The sequence below is a fragment of the Parasteatoda tepidariorum genome, chromosome 3 (assembly GCF_043381705.1).
Source record: "Parasteatoda tepidariorum isolate YZ-2023 chromosome 3, CAS_Ptep_4.0, whole genome shotgun sequence".
NCBI classification, from domain to species: Eukaryota; Metazoa; Arthropoda; class Arachnida; order Araneae; family Theridiidae; genus Parasteatoda; species Parasteatoda tepidariorum.
In genome coordinates this window covers 40689702-40705180 of record NC_092206.1, presented here as the reverse complement: position 1 = coordinate 40705180, position 15479 = coordinate 40689702, and the positions used below count along the sequence as shown (strand labels likewise).

The window sequence follows — 15479 nt, the reverse complement described above, 5'->3', positions numbered from 1 at the left end:
ATTGTTATCACTAACGTTAAATATTAAGCTTATGAAAGTCTTTATATAATTTTTTTTATGTTTTCAGAATATAAATTTTCTTGACTCATTGTGATATTTATTTTTAGTAGAGTTAACACAAATTACGACTTACATACTTTATGTATGAAGATTTTTTAGAAAGCACAGTATACTTCACCTTATCTTTTTTCTCTCTTTGCCCTATATCATATGACTATTTTTTAATTTATATAATGTTCTGAAGGAAACAAAAAACTCAAATAAATAGTTCCATAACTTTATTCTTATATTTACATCATGAATATAATATCAGCTCTGAAATTTATTTCCTTTAAGCTTACATTTTCTTACACATTCCTTGAATTGAAGGACAAAAATAATTGAAATAGTGTTTGAATAAAATTTAAATAAGTGAAATCACTGGGATGTGGATGCAAACATTAATCAAATCACAGATCACAGGTTTACCTGCTTTTCTTATTTTGACTAGAATCGTGTGTACCAAACTGACGTACACATCATAGTTTATGGTTAAGTTTTACTCCAACTTGAGTGACATTAAGAGTTAATTCATCATTTTTTTTCCAGTTTTCATCATACCTAAATGATAAAATTAGATTTTTAGGTCGAAAATGTTGTAAATGCAATTAAATTTGAATTCATTTTCACTGGAGAAAGAAAATTAATGCAAACTGAACCGGAATGAAAGAGTAAATGTTCCGTGTTTAGAACAGTTCACAGCGCACAAGTTTCATTTCATATCTTGACTTCATTTAATAATAAGCTCCCAGTCCATTCGTTCTGTGGGCATGATGAGACAGTGAGTGGCCAGGTATGTTTGGGTACAAATTACAAGCTGGAGATGGACCAGACCAATATGAACTGGACATAGCCGGGTTAAACAGAGCCCCTTGGGAAGTCGCTGGAATAGAGCTTGGTCTTGGCGTCAGATAATTTAATTTTGGTGCGTGATATGCTGGCAAGAAAAAATCAGATTGGAATTTATATGTTGTTGGATCATTACCGCCTGGTTGACAAGCTTGGGCAAGGCCATGGAAATCAAATTTGTATGCATAGCGCTTGCCATGAACTTTGGTCATGATGTTTTTATCGTAATAATATCGAAGTGCTCTGCTAAGTTTGTCGTAGTTCATATTTGGTTTACTTTTTCTCTCGCCCCATCGCCTGGCTACTTCATCTGGGTCTGTTAGCTTGAATTCTCCATTTGTTCCTTCCCATGTAATACAACTAGAATTGGTGCTGTCTGATAAAAGCTCAAGGAGAAATTGCCAAAGCTGAATCTGCCCACTTCCTGTTAAGAAAAAGAATCATAAAATCGTAACAGTAAGAACTTAAATTGAAAATAGTTTAAACTTTTTCCTACATCATGGAAGGTTGAGAACTGACCGAAAATAACATTGCATACACTCGATATGTAAACTTAAGTATAATTCCTGCCTTTTTCAATTAAAAATGAAACTAAGAAATATACTGACATAAATACAATACCAGTGGTTTGATAGGTTTTCGTGTGATGTGCTAATTATTTAGAGTAAACTATCATTTAATTTTTAATATCAGCTAAAGCCCCTGCAGAAATTTCCACAGGGCCTCCAACCCAAGAAATATTCTTTTTTTTTATTTGCATTTTTGAAAAATATTTATATGTTTAAATAGCAAAAATGTTTGCAAACAATTTCAATAATGATCAAATAAAATATACTGAACAAACAAATTTGGACAATAAATGTAAACATTTAATGTCCTTTAAAAACATAAAACGCTTTATTAAATATATTTCAAGCACGGAAGAAAAACAAAGAGATTTTTGGTGTTTTGTAATATTTTAATTCTCTGTGCAAGTCTTGTTTGTTAAATCTTCAAGTTAAGAAAAAATATTATCGATCAAGACAAAAAATATAAGTCATAAAAATGTAATTAATTTTTAAAATTCAACTTTTGTCCCAAGTTTATGAATCGCTCAGTTATGAGTAGATTCAATTTGACACGAAACAAGCGTTATTTATAGCTACTTAAAAAAGAAAATCAGTCACAGTTAAAAGAAATATGTAATTTTTAACTTATTGGATTCACAGGGGCGCTCCTTATTGGCACTCCTTGCTAGTACCCATGAATATCACATACAAACGCGCATGATTTCTAAAAAAAAATTTGTTGTTTTTTTACCTAATGGATACGGATTTTTGATTTTTAAAAATTTGAAGATTAGTTGCAGTTTAGAAGTGTGATCTCATCAGTTTAGTCGCGAGATTGTTGAAATTTTGGAACCTCTGGTTGGCACTTGCGTTTTAACACAAAACGAGGATAGCACTAATTTCTGGTATCAAAGGACTTTTACAGAAAATTGATCATAAAAACTAACTGCATCATAAATTATAATCGGTTGTTCAAAATAAGTATTTTATTTGCTTTGTTTTAAAAGTTTTTTTTCCCCGCTATGCCGTTGCCGTAAACTTTCTAATGTTTGAATTTTAAAACATTTCAGTAAAATTGCAGATAAAAAAAGAAACAATTAAAATTGATTTTTTTGTCACAAGAATTTAAGATATTTCTAATATTATAGTATAAATATTCTATACTATGTAATATCAAATATGCTCTGAATCGGAACGATGAGATCAAGCTCATAAAAGACTAAGAAAACTGTATCAGTGCAAAATTTTTTTATCATGAAATTAGATTTTAAAAAAAAAATTATTGTCTTTTAATTTTTAAAAAAAATATCTACTAAAAATTTATCTTGAAAAATCAAACTTATAATATACTTTCATCAAGATTGTATTAAAAGTTGGTTGTTTAGTTGGAGAAACGGAAGATCTAATGAGATAACAGTTAGAAGACAAAAAATATATTCTAAAACTAGCGATATACATTAACAAAAAAATAGTAAAACAAACTATGAATCTTTAATCTCTACGCACAATTAAATCATATTAAATGGAAAAAATAATCATTAAGTATGTTTCAGATATAATTTAGAAGGAAAAAAAAACGCAGCAAGACTTAAGCACTTTCGGAGAATGCGATATTCAGAAGAAAATATATATAGTGGAACCCTTATTTTACGTTGTCCTGTTTTATACGTTATCCCGTTTCCTACATCATTTTCTACTGATCCTTGAAAATTGCCTATACCGATAATGTTAAATTATCCCGGATTTTACTTTACTCTTTTTAAGAAAATCCCGCTTTACACGTTTTTAAAACTGATGAAAATCGTTTTTTCTCTACAAAGCTCGCACAAACTTTTTCTAAGTTTTCTTTTTCTCATTTTCTTTTCTTAAAAAAAGAGACTTGTTTATTTGCTTTTTGGAACTTTTCTCACATTCTTTCTATTTTATCTTACTGCCCTATTGTCTGTGAGAGGAGAAATTGTAAAATTTGCAAGTGGAGTTTTTTGCTGCAAACTTAAACTTTGAATCTTGTAAATTATCCAATCATTTAAAGAACGTTACACTTAACAATTGGTAAGATACTTATTTCTTTTCTTTGATAACGATGACCTGCAAGATGCTTCTAAAACAAAAATGAATGTCCTGGAAGCTCTCATTTAAGATTTCCAGAGCGTGGGACAGGGACGATTCAGGTGCATTACAAATAGGTTTAATAAAGCTTTTCGGTGTTCAACAGAAACATTGACCTTTCGGTATAAAATTGCATGTCTGAAGATCTTCCGAAGTCGAAGAAGAGCATATCAACTGCAACACACATCCCCTTACTTTTCAATATCTGATTTAATGTCTACGCCAGATGATAGTGCTGAAAACGATAAAGATAGGCAAAAATATATCGAAGGTTATACTTAGAACTGTTCTCGAGTTTAAAAGCATTAAAACTCGGAAAAATTTACAAATGAAAGCCTTAAATCAAATCTGCAAACAATAGTAAGTATTGAGAGCGATATTCTTGAAATCCTATCTAAAAACAGCAACAACAACAACAACAAAAAAGAGAGAAAAAGAACATGTAGTGATTACATATTTTTTCTTGTATTTCATTTCGTTACTTGTCAATTTTCAAAAAATATACTTAAATTTCTTTTCCCCCGATTGTACGTTATGCCCCTTCCCAAGTTTTTTAACGCTATTTCGACTGAAAACTTAAATTAGATCGTTCAGAGGAGAGAAAGGAAAAAAGGGAATTTTCTCCTTGATTTAGCGCCATTAATATAAAAGAAACTGCAGACGATTTTTAGGAAAATATGAAAGATGTTTGCGTGCTTATAGCTCTCATTAATCAAAAAAGTAGTATATTGTACGTTTTTAAATCTAAATAGTTTTTATTCGTTAACTCAATGATTAGCGTGGGCATGGTAAATAGGCGGACTACGTCATCAAATTAGTATTTCCTTAGTAGTATGAAACCACGCATTTTTTAATTTTTTTAAAATATGTAATTATGCTTTTAAAACGTATTTATATAAAACTAAATAGTTTGAAATCAACGGTATTGGAAAGTTAAAAAAAAAATAATGTACTGAAGAGCCAAATTAATGGAGAATAGTACTAAATAGTTTAGGAGAAAGGTAAAAAAATAGCCCTTCTAATATCGACGTTTGTGATGATTGATTTGTTTTGGTAAAAGGTACCTTGGAAAAAAAATAAATAAGCTATCTTCTAAAGCGAAAAATTAATGGAAACTAATTCATTTAGGAGAAGTGTAGTAAATCGTCGTACTATTACTAATACACATTATGCTTAATTCATTTGGTAATAGGTACTAACCACCAACTGAAATCAAAATTAAATGTACCATGTACAAAAAAGCATAATTAATCGAGAAAAGGCACTAATTCGTTTAGGAGATAAGTAAAACTCACCATACTATCTTTTGAAGCCCATGATGCTTATTAATTTTGGTAATAAGCACTTTTAGTAATATGGTAATTGGGGCATTTTTAATCCATACCAAATATATTAAAGTAGGTAAAAGTAGTATATTTAGAACATATGAAAACTGCATTAATACTCTGCAGTATTGATGCAGATAGTGTGGGAAGATGTGTTTAATGGACCATCGAAAGGGATAAGTGCCAGAAAAAAATCACTTAACTGTAGTAAATTATGACCACCGTAAATTGGTTTCAAGCAATAACATCATTTAAAAAGATACTGAATGCAGTTAATTTTTTTTCTCTTTTTTTCATGGGATAAACTACTAAAAGCATGTTTTGCTTAATCTAATAACGTAAAGCCACCGGCAGCGATAAAAACAAAAAATTAAAAAAAAACTGGAATTATTTTAGCTCTATTAAGTGGGTTGGTATATACCTTTCAGTTTTGTGCATGATTCTGTTGTTTAACACTGACTTGTTGATAGTTTAATTTTTTAACACTGAACGGGGAACAGATTTTTATTCAACTAGAAATAATAATAAAATTAAGAGTTAGTCTGTGTGAAATAAACTGATGACAGTTTCGATACATGTAAAATACAAGACCGTTACCAAATCAGAATCTGAGATATAATGTGTGAGGTTCTTAAGATTCTCTATCTTTTTTTTCCCACACAGAATACATTACAAATCTGCACTTTCGAGAAGAAAAAAAAAATGAGTTAATTGTGGAAAGATTGTTTTAATTGCTTCCTAATTGCTGCATTCTCTTCTTCAGATAGTCTAGAAAATTATTCGGTATTTGAAAATCGGTCATCGATATCAAAAATTAACAAAAAACTTATTTTCGTAAAAATATTGCATACCCCTTTTAACATTGACCGCTTCAATTCTCCAATCAACAGATTGTTAAAGGTAGTTAAATAATACACAGCTGTCAATTTTTAGATTTTTGATGAATATCTTTGTTTTTGTGTAATTAACATTTGAGGGATTTTTTAGTATCATCCAAATCGGTTTTTATCAGTTTAAACAGTAATAAAATTAAATTTTAAAATATCTGAAAACTGATAAGCGTGGTTTCAAATTGCTTACTCTAAACGAAACCACAAATCACATTAACTTATTGCTTGAAACTTTTGAGGAAAACTCCATAAAAGTTCTAAATAATATTATCAAGCGCTATTTATAATAAATCGCCTCCTATATTTTCTACTTTAAAAAAAAAGAAAAAGAAAGAGTCATCCAAATATCATCCAAATCGGTCTAGTAAACACGTTGCCAAAACGGTCTAGGAAAAACCAAACCATCCTATCTAGGATCATCCTGATAGGTTTTTATCAGTTTAAACTGTTATAAATTAAATTTTAAAAACTCTAAAAACTGACAAATGTGGGGTTTTGAATCACTTACTCAGAACCTCAAAAATTTATTGCTTTAGTTATGAAGAAAATTTTACGAAAATTCGAAAAAATTTCAAACGCTTTTTTTTTTAGAAAAGTATTGTGCTCGCTAATAATAACTATATCATCAAAATTTTGTTAAGCACAAAACAAATATCATGAAAACACGAATCAAAAATTTAATCTAAAATCCAAGATGGCTAGGGTTGAGGTTTCTTCAAGGTTAAAAGAAAAAGAAATAAAAACTCAAACTTAATGATTCGCGTAATAATCTGAATAATTTTCTATTTATTAAAAGGGAGCATAAGTTTTTAATGGATTTAGATTGGATTGTCAATAAAGCAATGTGTTTTACCCTCTTAAAAGGAAAGTTATTAATAGCATNAAACACGAATCAAAAATTTGATCTAAAATCCAAGATGGCTAGGGTTGAGGTTTCTTCAAGGTTAAAAGAAAAAGAAATAAAAACTCAAACTTAATGATTCGCGTAATAATCTGAATAATTTTCTATTTATTAAAAGGGAGCATACGTTTTTAATGGATATAGATTGGATTGTCAATAAAGCAATGTGTTTTACACTCTTAAAAGGAAAGTTATTAATAGCATAATACTTATCGATAGATAAGTTGGTATCACCATATGTTATTGTTCTTTTCTTCTGTATAAAAGGTTCAGGGAGTTCAAATGCGCATAAATTTGAATAAACAACTTCGATTATTTGAAGATCTGACTAAAACAACTATTATAAAAGTAGTAATGCTGCTGTGCTACAGAGAAGTCAACGTAAGCGGAAAAAAATAAATTCAAAATTGTATATATTTGATATTTTTTAAGATGAGCATCACGTGGCAAAAACAAAATTTTTTTAAAAATTAATTTTTTTATCAGTTTTTTGAAATTCTATTTGAGCGTCATTAGTATTAGTAAGGGAAAGAAAATACAGTCAAACCCCGCTATAGTGAACACGGCTTATAGTGAACAGCCCGGATATAGTGAACCAAATGTTCGATCCCGTGTCTTGCTATACACGCGTAATGTTATGTTTTGTGGATATAGTGAACCAAAAAAGTGAGGAAGTTGGATAAAATGAACTTTTTTCTGTCTTCGACTGATTTTTTTCTTCAATTTTTGCTGATATTTTCAGAGAATATAAACTATCCAAATCTGAAGTTTGTAACATATGGAAAAATGGGCAATTAATAATTTCTGCTCATGAAAAAAATTTAGATGGCAGAAAAAAGTTGAAAACAGCAGATCACAAGGATGTTGAAGTAACATTACTGAAGTGGCTCACCATTAGAAGAAGCCGCAATCTGGACAAATGTGGATAAATTTGCTAAGTGATTTTATGAGACTACTTTCATGTGCTCGAATGGCTGTTTGGACAGGCTTAAAAAACGGAATAACAGAAATTCAGGAAAAATTATCTGAGAGTCGGGAAGTGTTTCCATAACTGATGTAGAGGATTGCTCATCAGCTTCTAATTTTTATATATAGAGGATTACTAATTTTTTTTTACGCAAGACGAAGAGTAGTGAAAAATAACACATTTTTTGTTACTACATAATATTTTTTAGTCATTTATTTGAATAATGTGTAATAAAAGGGAGGAGTTTGGGAACCATTAGTTAAATTGCCTGCTTTACGGGTATAGTGAACACCCGGTTATAGTGAACTTATATTTCGGTCCCTTGAAGGTTCACTATAGCGGGGTTTGACTGTAGTTATCCAGTCTGTTTTCTCAAAATCTGCCGCAATGCTCTTACTTTATTTTATTTTTTCAAAACATTTATTTATTTATTTTTAAATGCGCGGCAGAATACATTTTCATCAAATCCTATGCTAAAAATGTTTTGCATAAATTAAATATCGTTAATTTTTTATTCTTTTATTATTTATTTTTCTTCCTATATTATGATTTACGAAAAATCTTTTTCGAACCACCTACTTTTTTTCGTATATTTTCATCTGTCTGAATTCTACAGGTTTTTTTTTTAATTATTTAGGGCCAAGGCAGCTGGATTTCAGTTAAACTTTTAAATTTATATTTTTAAAATATAAAATAAATTGAAACTTTCTAGCTTTGAGGTTATGATTCCGTAACAATAAGCCTTTGCAAAATTTTTATTTTTTTATTTTTATCATAAAATGCAGTTAATTGTGAAACAAATAATATTAGTTCTCATTTACGCCATCTTAATTTAGTGATCTGAAGGCAAAAATGCATTGAGACTATGTTAAGAATATAAAAAAACTTAAAGGAAATTTAGGAGAAATAACAATTTTTGGTACTTTTCAGTAATCAAGGCGCAAGGAAATTAAACTTTTTTCTAAATTTATTTTTTTATTTTTTTGAATTTTCTTATTTTATTGAATTTTATTGAATATTTTTTATTTTATTGAATTTTTTGTGTTAAAAAATATATAATATAAAGAAAATATAAATAAAAGTTGGCGGAGATCTTGGCGGCGAAAGTTGGCAGAAAAGTTGCGATTTTTTGCTTGCGCTCTGTTAAACGAAAAGTACCCAATTTTGTAAAGTACGTAATTATAGATAATATGCAAACAAGCAATAAATATTTGAATTACTATATAAGAATTGGTTTTCTTAAATTTTCTTACCTTGTGATGCTAACCTACTACTTGCAGCACTCAATAATTGATATGGATCAGTTACTGAAATAAAAAATAAATGAACTTACATGAAGGTTCATTTAACATTTTTATAAATCACATATTTTATAACTTTTTCATAAGATCGATTTAAAGAAATACAGTTCTAATTGAAAACAAAATCATATTTATCAAGTTTATTTAAGCATTAATGTGTATGGCTTTGCAAAATGAATAAAGAAATTAATTTGTCGTATGGAAACGAAAGAAATTAGAAAAATATGGGAGGTTATATTTTCTTTGATGCAATAAAAATCTATTTTTCTAAATTTTTTTAAACAAGTTAAAATTTTTGAGCTTAACATTATTTTACAGATTAAAATGTTTGTCATCTGTTAACATTATTACTTTTTACTTAAACTTTTTTTTGGCAAATTTCTGAAAATTGTGCCATATATATCTAGAATCCTGTTCATTATTTGAATTTAAAGTAAATCATTTTTTTAGAATAATTTCTAAATAGGATTAGTAATAATTATGAATTTATTATAATTATTAATAAATTATGAATAATTATGAACTATGTGAGAAATTTAGAAATACTAGAATTTCAGTGAAAAAGTTGCAGACATTTTTAATTTATTTGTCATTTAAAAAAAAAATTTGCACTTAATTTACATGTCAGCCCTAAGAAGAAAGAGAGAGACAATTGTACGGGGCGCGGAGCGGCGGCTGAGGGCCCGACCAAAATTTTTTGCAAAAAATTTAATTTTTATTCGAGTTTTTCGAAATAAAATGGTTTTTCTCTCCATGTAACGCAAATGTGGGTTAGTTCCATCAAAAAGTCCTCCATGAAGGTTAATTTCTCCCAATACTTGATTCAGAAATTCCCTTGTCTTCCGGATTGAGTTCAAACTTTTTTACAAGGATATGGAGTTGAGCATTAGTAGTCGTAAACCCAAAAAATTGGGTCGGCTGTTCAACGACGGTTATAAAATATATCTATATAAGAACCGTGGTGGCTCAGGGAATAGAGCGTTCGCCTTCCAATGAGGTGAACTAGGGTCGAATCCCAGCTATCGCTAGTCGATACGAATTCCGCACCCGGCTCGCACCTACCACAGTGATGACGTAAAATATCATCAGAGGTAGATGGATCATGGGTTTCGGATCCCCTTGCTTGCAGGCTAACCATGGGAGGTTTTCGTGGTTTTCATCACCATGTAACACAACTGCTGGTTAGTGCCATCAAAGAGTCTTCCACGAAGGAAAGTCTCTCACATAGACGCCGTGAATCAATCAACAATAACATGCCAATATGATAATATATTTTTCTAGTAAAGTTAGAGTTTTTCCCGTTGTAAAAGAGAACTAATTTTGATTATATCTAGATACCTGGCTTTACCCTGCTCTCCCCTAAATGTTTATTAGTAAAACTTTTTTTAAATTTCTTAAACACAATACGAAAAAATTTGAGTTGGAATATACTAAATAGTCTTGCACAAGGAAAAATAGTTAAACGCTAAAATTTTTTAATTAGATTATAATGTTGAATACATTAACTTGAATTTTAATAATGTCTGTAGAGGTATGATAATAAATATGATTAGCAAAATTAAATTCAATTACCTTGTGACTGAGATTCTGAGGCTTTTGCCGATAAGTGACTAGCAAAACCTGCAACAACAAAAAATGTCAATATTTTAACTGTGTAAACTTCCCAGAAATTATTTAGGATATTGTAGTTATAATGTTACTTTTTTTGGCATAATCCTTTCGATTAATGATTAAAAATTTATAACAACATAAAAATAACAATATTTGAATACTATAAAAAAACTTGTGCAATATCAACTTTAAAATAAACTGATTGTAATTTTAAAATTGCTTAAAATTACAATAAATTAATTCCTAGATTAATGCGTAATAAATTTGAAATTTTTCATAAATTATCTCATAATAAATAATTATGAATAATTATGGGATAATGAATCTCATAATGAATAATTATGAATTAATAAATAATTATGAATTATCTCTATTGTGAAAAAATCTTAAAAATTACTAATTAATCTTTTTAAATATAGAGAGAAAATTTAGCAGAGTCATGCAATTGATGATTACTTGTATATTATCTAATTTCTCTAAGTTAGAAAAACCGCTGCCGCTGTTTTGGAAGTCCACCTTAATGTAACGTATTGTTTTTCTGATCTTTAGAGTATGTTGTAATGTAACGTATTGTTTTTCTTAAGATTTAGAGACTTAAAATTACTAAGGTGTGTGGAAAAATTTGACAGGGATTACGATGGATAAAAAAAAATTTAACAATCGATATTAGTTGGAGAATTATTTACTATTAACTTGTATTAAAAAAAGAAAAACCGTGTTAGTCGATCCACTGCTGCTGAAATGCTACTACTGATTTGAAATTTGACGCACTGATAGGACCATCTTGTATTATTTTTTGAGAGCTTTTAAATTTTATCGAAATTCCAATTCGTTTAAAAGTTATTGCAATTTTGAATTATTTTAGGCAATCATTTTTTTTTAAATAACAATTATTTATGTACTATTGAAGAGAAATGTAACGTTCTTGTGATATTCACTTTATTCTTGATGACTTGATGTCAAAAGTAGCAAAGCAAAACAAGATGAAAAAATAAGAGAAAAATTAAATGTTGTCAGGTATAAATCATAGTATTTATATCGAAATTTCTAAAAATTTTAAGACTAAGAGAGATGAAAATTATTTCCAATGTAAACTGTAATATGTATCGTTATATATTGCAATCAACTAAAATTACTTTTCCTTTATCATTTATTATTGTATCATACGTTTTATATTCCCAAATTTAAATTCTTTTTTTTTTCAAAAACAGTTGATTGCTCATAAATCCAGGTATACTTTCATTTCGTTACGTTCAGCAAAAAATATAAAATGAGCTTACAAAAAATTTCAAAATTATATATTTTCTTAAGCGAAATAATATTTTTTATCTTTTTTTAAAAGAAAAAACAATGATGATCTATCATTAAAACAACTAGAATTAGAAACGAACCCTCTTTGCGAAGCAATATTAATTTATATAATTATTCAATGAATTTATATTAATTCACGTAAATTATACGAAATGAAATTGGTTCCGAATTTCCGAGTTGGGAAAAATTTACGGAATTCTTAGCTAAAAGAAGTCAAGCACTAGAAAATGTAAACAGGAATTCAGGAGAATTTAAACGGGAACGTACTCCAAAGTTCAAAACGCTAATGGTGAAAAGCGAAAAAAAAAATTGTTTATTAAGACGCACGGAATTGCCCCCTATTTTCAGATGTAAAAAGTTTATCGATTCTAATGCAGATGATAAATTAAGATGTGTTATTAGGCATAAATTATGTTTTAATTGTCTCGGATTTCATACAATGTCTAAATGTCAGAAAATTCATTTAAAATGTAAATCTTGTAACAAGAATCAAAGTGCAATGTTACACGGAGCGAACTTTTTCTTCGACCGACAAAATCAAAACAAAAATGCGGGTGTGGCGCCAGTGAGCAGGAAAGAAAGAATTAATTCAGTTTCCGCAACAAGAAGTCACAAATCACAAATGCAAGATGGAATTAATAGCAAACCGCAAGACGCACCATTTTTGTATTATTTTAATGTAAATAAAATGTTCTTCTTTCTTTGTGAAAGTTAAAATATTACAAACGAACGGAAAATATTTGCATTTGACAGGACTGGGCAATTCTGGAAGTATGAAATCTCTTATTGCTGAAGAGGCAGCTAATTTATATGATTTAAAAAGATCGCGCTGAAGGTCAAATTTAATTGGATTAAAAAATACAGTATTTCCGATAACTGAAAAGATTTAATCGAGTATGCTGAGGATGTTCCTAAGGAGCTTGAATTGTTAATTTTGCCAGAAATAGCAGGAAATGCTCCTTCGGAAAAAATAAACATTTGTAATTTGAATTTACCCGAAAACGTAAAGTACGCTAATCCTAATTTTTATTTACCGCAAAAAATATCGATTCTTTTAGGAGGTGACGTATTTTATGAATTGTTAAAAGGAAATCAAATTCGATTAAGGGGTAATTCTATTATTTTAATTGAAACAGTTTTCGGATGGATGGTTACAGGTTCGATCCCCTCTACACACTCACATGATTCCAAATGTTATTTCATATGTATGCTTATGAAGGGTTAAATAAATTTTGGGAATTAGAATCAATTGGGATAGTTGCAAATGATAATTCAGATGAGGAAAGTACAGCTTTAGCTGCTTTTAAAAATTCTGTAGATTACAGTGAAGGGAGGTATCATGTTAGGCTACCATGGAAACATGATTTTAGGGAATTAAACGATAACTTAACAATTGCCAGAGGACGGCTAGATCATTTGATTAGAAAATTTGAGAGACACTCAGAACTGTATGTAGATTATCGTGTCATTCTGAAAAACTACGAAAATCGAGGTATCATAGAAGTCCCAAAAGACAAAGTACTGGCAGATAAACCGTTATTTAATCTATCATTTTCGATGGTTTACAGAGAATCAGTCGGTTCTGTCTAGTAAACGAATAGTTTTTGATGCCAGCTCACATGAAGAAGGTGAACTTTCCTTAAACGACTGCTTATACGCAGGACTTGCCTAAATCCCCTGATTTTTAACATGCTTATATTTTTTCGTTTGAATTCATGTATTCATGTTGGCAGATATCGAAAAAGCTTTCCTTCAAATATCTTTGAATGAGATGGATCAAAATGCAGTGCGATTTCTTTTTCAAAGTTCGAACACAGCCATAGGTGAGCAGTATGACATATACAGTGAAACCTGTGTATAACGATACTGTCTATAACGATAAACCTGTCTGTAGCGATATTTCCTTGAGGTCCCGGTGAAATTCCTATTTACTCAATGTATTTTTAACCTGTTTATAGCGATGACCACTTTTCAGTTAAACATGTCTACAGCGATAATTTTTCCTCTTTTGATAGTTGATAGTTCCATTCCGATTTTTCTACCGTTGGAAAACGACTCCCCATCGAACTTAAATGTGAGATAACAAAATGTTTTTTTTTTCCATCTCCTTTGTATGCAATATTCTTTCGTTGTTTCTGAGAAAAAATGCCACTTTTAGGGGAAATTAGAGCAGTAGAAATGGGTGAAAAGGTATTGTAGGAGGGAGAGAGCTTCGTCAGAAATGCTGATGAAACTGGCTTATTTTATCAGCTCATGCCAGATAAAACAATGGCATTTAAGTTAGAAAATTGTAAAGGCGGTAAAAAATCAAAACAGAGGTTAACTGTTCTACTTTGTGCAAACAGTACTGGAACCGATAAACTGAAGCCGTTCGTTATAGGCAAATACGCTAAACCTTTTATTTCCCCCCAAATAGCACGTCGATTCTACAGCCATTAGATTTGGGAATAATAAAATGTTTCAAAGAATACTATCGAACAAGATTAGTTCAGAACGTTGTTTATAATCTGGATAATAAACTCCCAAATCCTTATGCAGTTGATGTAAAAAATGCATGTGATTGAATTTCCGGAGGGTGGAATTCATTGACACAATCCACCATCCAAAATTGTAGGAAGTGTTGCGAATTCTCGCAATAGCTCTCCTGCGCATGTTGTTTTGGTGCGCCCACAGCGCCACCAGTTGATGTTAATATCTCGATCTGAGAACAAGCATGTTGAGCTCCGTACGATAATTATATGTTTAATTGTTTATCTTCTTTTGTTTGCTATATTTCGTTATTAAAGTGATTGTCCTAAAGCATGTTGGATTACTTTGTACAGTAAACAAATTGATATTTATTACCCTCCTAATGTGGCAGTCCTGGAGAACGGGGTAGGTAGAACTTGCCTTGATTAATAGAGAATAACTTTTTATCAGTTTTTGCTTAAAAAATTGACAGGAAGAAAGCTTCTTTCGTTGAGGATAAAAGCAACGGAAACGCAGAAACTGATCTTACTGAAATCACTGATGAAGAAGAAAAATGTCTGGCAGGCTTAAATTCGATTGTCAGTGATTTCCAAAGATCATCTAATACATCATTTCTATTTAACGCAGATGAATTTTTAAATTTAGATAATGATGTGTTGGTTTTCGGTGGTGCAAGTGATGAAAAGATTTTAGCAGAAGTTATCCCGGGTGATCAAAGTGATGAAGAAGAAGCAGCTGACTGTTCTCAAAACAGGACTCAAATTTCACCCGAGAATGCCATATTGCTAATTAACACTTTGCAAGATTTTGTTGCAACATTACCAAATGTAACTGATGTTCATTTGAATTCATTAGATGGACTGAAATCTATGTGCATGGAAATGGCAATTGCTTCCAAAAATAAGCAAACAAAACTAACCGATTATTTTTCTAAATAATTTCTGTTTTGATTCATAAAATTGTAAATAAATTTTTCTTGTGTGCTGTTTCATAATTCTAAGTAAAATTTTCATTTGGAGCCTATAAAAGAAGTTTAATTTATCATTAGTTTTAAACGTATACTTTTAAATTTCAAACCTATCTATAACGATAACCTGACTATAACAATATTTTATTTAGGTCCCTACAGTATCGTTATAGACAGGTTTTACTGTATATA

The 15479-nt window shown here is 29.8% G+C and overlaps 1 protein-coding gene across 1 annotated transcript in view; it reads right to left on the bottom strand.

The window, feature by feature from the left end:
* Nucleotides 1–263: 263 nt before the first annotated feature.
* The window catches only part of LOC107457425 (transcriptional regulator ERG homolog), a 29717-nt gene continuing 14501 nt past the window's right edge, over nucleotides 264–15479 (bottom strand). Inside the window, exons 3-5 of the mRNA XM_016075584.3 lie at nucleotides 10502–10549; nucleotides 8882–8935; nucleotides 264–1312 (exon numbers count right to left, since the gene is read on the bottom strand). Of these exons, the coding sequence (XP_015931070.1) occupies nucleotides 774–1312; nucleotides 8882–8935; nucleotides 10502–10549 (641 nt within the window). The 3' untranslated portion in view covers nucleotides 264–773. The remainder of the gene's footprint in view (nucleotides 1313–8881; nucleotides 8936–10501; nucleotides 10550–15479) is intronic.